This window comes from Natator depressus, chromosome 1 (assembly GCF_965152275.1).
Source record: "Natator depressus isolate rNatDep1 chromosome 1, rNatDep2.hap1, whole genome shotgun sequence".
Taxonomy (NCBI): Eukaryota; Metazoa; Chordata; order Testudines; family Cheloniidae; genus Natator; species Natator depressus.
Window position 1 is genome coordinate 45,606,940 of NC_134234.1, and position 6,000 is coordinate 45,612,939.

At 44.1% G+C, this 6,000-nt stretch overlaps 1 protein-coding gene across 1 annotated transcript in view; it reads right to left on the reverse strand.

Annotated features, from left to right (window-relative positions):
• Positions 1-2,607, reverse strand: part of FLT3 (fms related receptor tyrosine kinase 3) — a 56,695-nt gene extending 54,088 nt beyond the window's left edge. The window contains exon 1 of the mRNA XM_074951259.1: positions 2,449-2,607. Coding sequence (XP_074807360.1) covers positions 2,449-2,607 — 159 coding nt within the window. The remainder of the gene's footprint in view (positions 1-2,448) is intronic.
• Between the last annotated feature and the right edge of the window lie 3,393 nt (positions 2,608-6,000).

The following is a 6,000-nucleotide window of genomic DNA, read 5'->3' on the forward strand; positions in this document are numbered from 1 at the left end:
ACTCCTCTTCCTCCTCCACCTCCTCCTTGTCCTCACTGTTCATGCCAGGGGCCTGTGATTTGGGCTCCTTGGAGGTATTCATGGTGGTGTGTGGGGCAGTAGTGGGGTCTCTGCCAAGTATAGCATGCAGCTCTTTGTAAAAGTGGTAGGTCTGTGTCTCGGCATCAGATTGACTGTTGGTCTCCCTGGACTTCTGATATGCCTGACACAGTTCCTTGGCTTTCACGTGGCACTGCTGCTGATCCCTGTCATACCCCTTCTCCAGCATCCCCTGTGCAATCTGCTCACACATGTCCATGTTTCTGTAGCTGTGCTTGCAAAGCCTCTTTTCCCCACAGGCCTAGGAGATCCAATATCTCCTGTCTACTCTAGGCAAGAGCACGTCTGACATGTGTAGCCAGCATGGCCAGCTGGGCAGTTGCACACAACAATGAAGAGCTACTAGGTGTGCTTGCCGTGCTGGACCACCAGGAGAAAGCATTTAAAAAAATTCACAGAGTTTTAAAGGGATGGGGGCCTTATGGTCTCCGTGACCCCGGGGCAGTAAAGTTCACAATTGTGGCTGGAGCGGTCAGCGTCAGGCAGTGTGGGAAAGCTACTGAGGACTGTTAGGATCCACACAGGTAACACAGTGTCTACATTCGTTCTGCGTCATCCTCAGTACATCAACCATGGCTCAGGGCCTCTGGGGAAGGTGGTGTTACTGCATTGCTGTAACGTGGCACTTACATCAGTGGGAGACAAATTGAAGTGTAGACACATGCACAACAAGTAGGTCAACACAAGGTGGCTTACTTCGACCTTACTTTGTAGTGTAGCCCAGGGCTAAGATCACACATCACTCAAGCTTTCACTCCAGATTTCACCTACCTTTAGGTATTTCCATGGATAAAAGCACTGCACGACCATCCTTTTCCTTCAGGCCTCTACTGCAAACCCAAGGCAAGGAAATCTCTTAGCACCATGCTGTGTGTCATTCTGTATATTGCTGGAGTTCTGTTCCACGCTTTGTACTGTACCAAGGAACAGACTATACACTATGACCTTCCTTATCATGCATTTACTCACTTTTGTCTATCGGGAAAGGTGCCAGGGCTCAAGCAATTTTTTTACATTCATAACTGACGTGGCAAGCCCAGAGGTGCCGGGGCTACAAACTGCCACGCCTGGAGGTGCTGGGGCTCAGTCTTGGCAAGCCCCACCACAAATTAAGCCCTGACTAAAGGAGTACCTCAAATGGAAAAACAAATATTCTACACTAGTTCAGAAAGCCAGTGAAGAATAGTTGAGCCTTTAGGCTCAGCCTGAGTAAAAGCGTGGCATGTAACTACTCCATTCTAAGAGCAGCCCTAAGATTTCTTTCTGCTTGGGGTGGGGTGGGATGGAGTGTGTGTGAAAGTAAATAACTCACTGCAGCACATGGAAGGGTGCATGTTATGTCCTTCCATTGTGCCTGACCAGTTACTGTTCCCAGTGAGGGATGGAGGGGAACAGGGGGCGAAGCCAAGTTTCCATCCAAATGCCTGTCCATCTCTTCCACTTCCCTGCCCATTTGCCAGTGGGGAGTAGCTAGAGAAACCTCCTTATTCTGCTCAGCAAAATAAAATGGCACAGTCTAGCCCTACAAGACTTGAATTTACTAAATGGGATTATCACATTAACAATTAGCTGACTGATGTGGAAAAGTATGTGACATAAGCAGCAGAACATGAATACCGATGGGATATTGTAGAAAGCACCATGTATACAGTTGAGAACATGCAATTATAGAAATTGGATTACCATCCCAGAGAAACCCTTGGTAATCTTCATAAAAATGTGTGCTATCTGATTTCCCTGTGGCAGGAGGAGGTGGACATTCTTCATGTTCTCGCATTCAGAAGGACATGTTGCTGCAATTTTGAGTGTTCCGTTTTTGGTACCCAGCACTGGAAAATCATGGACCTTCTTGTTTGTGTACTTCTGGGTGTGGCAGAACTATCCATTTATTTGTCCAAGAATTAAAAGAGTGTATAGGATTGTCTCTGTAATTAAGTCTCTAAAAGAAATAATAGGTTTCAGTTGCACAGGGTCTGTTGTTGACCTTCAAGCCCTCCAATAACTCAGCACTGGAAGGGAAAATTGAGCTTTGATTCACACATCGATCTTTGATGCCGTAGTCCCTGTCCAAATTATTTGTCTTTCTAACTGTACACTTCCTTTTCTTTATACATTTCAAAATATACTCAGAGGTGAATATTTTAGGCCAAATTTTGTGAGACAATCTCATAGTAATGATCAAAAGTTACATTTTAGATATTTATCTTATTTCTAGTTCAAAAATATTAAACTCAGCATGGATTTCAAAGCTTCTTTCTCTACTAATATTTTTCCTAATCTCGGATAAGGAATTTTTATTTTATTTTATTTTATTTTTTGTGGTTGGCTATTCATTCACTGTTAGCTTACCTCCGGAAATTCTGATGACTCCAGTGTTCTTGAATCTTTACTCTGCTGGTTGATTAACATGCACGTAATCTCCGATATATGTTGTCTTGTGGCAGAAGTGAAAGTTATTGCTGTAATAGCAAGAACTGCAAAACCAAAATGGAAAACAAATACTGTCATGTTTCTACATGGGGATGGGGATAATCATGATTTTAATGAAAACAGGATGCAATAAAACCTATATAGAGAGGCAAAAGTCCATGTACTTACCTGCACTTGCACAATCTGATTTTATACTTGCGAACTGGGTGGCTGCCTGACTGCCTCCTATTGATCATGTGCCACATCTTCTAGTTCTCTTATGTGTCAGAATCTCTTAAGGGGTCATGCTGCGTATGCCTCAGCAGCATCAGGTCAGAATCTCTCAGCTGCCAGCTAATGTTCCAACTTGCCTGTTGTCACCAAGATGCTTTGTCTGTCACCCAGGAACCCAGGGTGCTCCTGCTCAGAGCAGCAGCAAAGTGCAGCCCCATACATGTCCTCATCCCACTCCCAGCTCACCCATAGAATCCTGCCCAGCAATTCTCATTCCTGCTGCACTAGCCAGGGCAGTACTTAGCCCTACATAGAAAGTGAGGAATTTCCTTACTCTTTATGACTTACATTTCTACTTATAATCTTAAAGATAGGATAAAATGATCATAAGCAACATTATGTCCCAGTCTGTGAGCAACCCCTGGGCTACCATGCCAAGGCAGAGGGGAGAGCAAGAAGCTTCCCCTACTTACACAGCCTCTCCCAGTAGCTGTCCCTGTGCTCCCTGCATTCTGGGGAGTAAAGGAACCATTGCTTCTGCTTTTCCTGGGTTCCGGATGCTGGAAAGGGGGCAGGGAATGGCGAGAAGGAGGTAAGGCCCTGGTTTTCCCCTCCCCAACCTCACAGTGGCCCGTAGAGTCTGGCAATGGCAGTAAGGGTTAACATCCTGATTCATCCCAATGGATCGAGCAAATTATACTCTCCATGTGCCCAAGGAGCAGCATGGGAAAGATTCTGCTTGCTGTGAGGTACAATCTCTTTCGTGCTCTTGCTGGTGTGGTGTAGCTCCGCACTCGCCCCAGGCCCGGTCATGGCTTTAAAAAACCACAATCTAGCCCTATAGGTGTAATACAGTAACCCAAGACCTAAGCATGCACAGAAACAAGAAAAAGAGAAGTAAAAATAAGGAACTAACTCAGAGGAGTGATCTGTGTGTGATTTTGATAAGCTTCTCAAGTCGGCCTTCAACTGTATAAATAAGCATGGGATCCCAAAATAACATCATAGAGCTGTTCTTTCAAAATACTTAAAAAGCTTCGGCCACATTGTTTACATTGATTCTTAAGGTGGTGGGACTTGAAGCAAGAGTCTAAAGATAAAGAAGGAAAAATTTAGGCTCGATATTAGGAAAATGCAGTCACAGTAAGAATAACTGAGCAGTGAAACAGAAAATCAAGGCAGGTGATGGAGGCACCAAAATTGCAGATAGTCAAAGACAGTGGTTCTCAACCTTTCCAGACTATGTACCCCTTTCAGGAGTCTGATTTGTCTTGCATACCCCAATTTCACCTCACTTAAGAACTATGTGCTTACAAAACCAGACATAAAAATACAGAAGTGTCACAGCACACTATTACTGAAAAATGGCTTCCTTTCTCATTTTTACCATAAAATTATAAATCGATTCAAATATAAACATTGTACCTACATTTCAGTGTTTAGTATATAGAGCAGTACAAACAAGTCATTGTCCGTATGAAATTTTAGTTTGTACTGACAGCAGTATTGCTTTTTATGTATCCTGTTGTAAAACTAGGCAAATATCTAGAAGAGTTGATGTACCCCCTGGGACAGTCCTGATATTTGGGGCTTTTTCTTATATAGTCACCTATTACCCCCCACCCCGTCCTGATTTTTCACACTTGCTGTCCGGTAACCCTACCTCTGCATACCCTGTGGGGTACACATATCTCTGAGAACCACTGGTTTAGATAAGGCATTAATGGGAATTTATAATTTTTTTCTCCTTTGTCATTTTCATTTACGTGTTTATAAATTCTGTTTGGTCATGCTGGTAACCTCATGTGATAACCTATGTCCATCTATCTTGGAAATGTGATACCTGTACAACTTCCTCAGGTGCTTTGCTATTTCAGGATCTCTTATTGGCAGTTTCCACAAAATTCCTCTCTATCATCCTTGCTCTGCACTTGTTTTTTGCATGTTCTTTCTTTTCATTTCATACCAGGGATCCTCCTTACAAACCTAAAGCTGGATCCTCAACATAAACCAACATTGCTTCATTGACTTCAAGGGAGCTACACCAGTTTATACTAGCTGGGAATCTGACCCCAAATGCTCAACCCATCCATCCTTCTAATCACTTTCTTGGTTCAGCTGTTTAATCCAAACAATGGCCATTCACCTTCTAAGGTTGAGCCAAATTCATCCCTTGACTTTGAAGAGTTTGCTCACAGCAATAAACGCTGGTAGGGTATAGCCCCTTGAATAATAGCAAATATTTAGAGATTTAAGCAGGGCTGGCTTAATCTTTTGTGGACCCTGACACCCAGATCATGGCCCTGCCCCCTGCTTCACCCACGCTCTGCCCTGCCTGCCACTCACATGGGGGTGGGGGTGGGGGTGGGGGTGGAGAACAGCAAGCAGAGGGAAGAGGAGACAGGGCAGAGAGGAGCGAGCAGTGAGTGGGGGCTCAGGGGGAAGAGTAGGAGCAAGGGTGGGGCCTTGGGAGGAAGAGACCGAGCTGAGGAGGGGCCTCAGGGTGGAGCTCAGGTGGAGTGGGCTGCTGCAGCCCCTTCTGCATGTGGGCTCGGACCCACGGTGCCGTTGGCACCATTGTAAACTGGATTTAAGCAATGGAGAAAATACTTTCAGCTGAGATTTACACAGAAATGGAGGTATACAATGGCCCGAATTCAAGCAGAGACAGAGGGAAACCAAATGCTAGATGAGCAGAGACAGACCAGGTCTGTGAAGTAGAATAGGCAGGAGCAAGTCCAAAAAGATTTAAAAAAAATAAGGAAGGCAATTTTGAACTGGACCTTGAAATCAATGGGGAGTAAATTAAGTTGTTTTGAGATGAGAAGAAACATAGCCTATACATGTGAAAAGACAGCCAACAGCTTTCTACAAAGTCTGGAACATGGAAAGAAAATGAAGGTGCTGAGGTGGAGACAAGGCAGGAAATAACGCTTGCAATCACATTTTCAACTTTCCTCCAACTCTCTTCTTCACTCCTAGTTTGCCTACACTGTTCGTAGTTTGGCATTGTGGTATGTGGCAACTACAATACCGGATAATGATCGCTTTCCGCTAGTCATTCACACTCCCAATATCCCAGAGTAGGAACTGTAGAGAGAGAAAACACTCATCTGGAACTTTGTGTAAAGAATCCTGAGTAAGGATAATCATACCTGGTAAAGCTGAATTGTAATGGTATAAAGAACAGAATGGAAATAAAACACTGTCCCAGAAGCTATGCCTGTGTTATTTATTTATTCATTTCCATTCAAAACT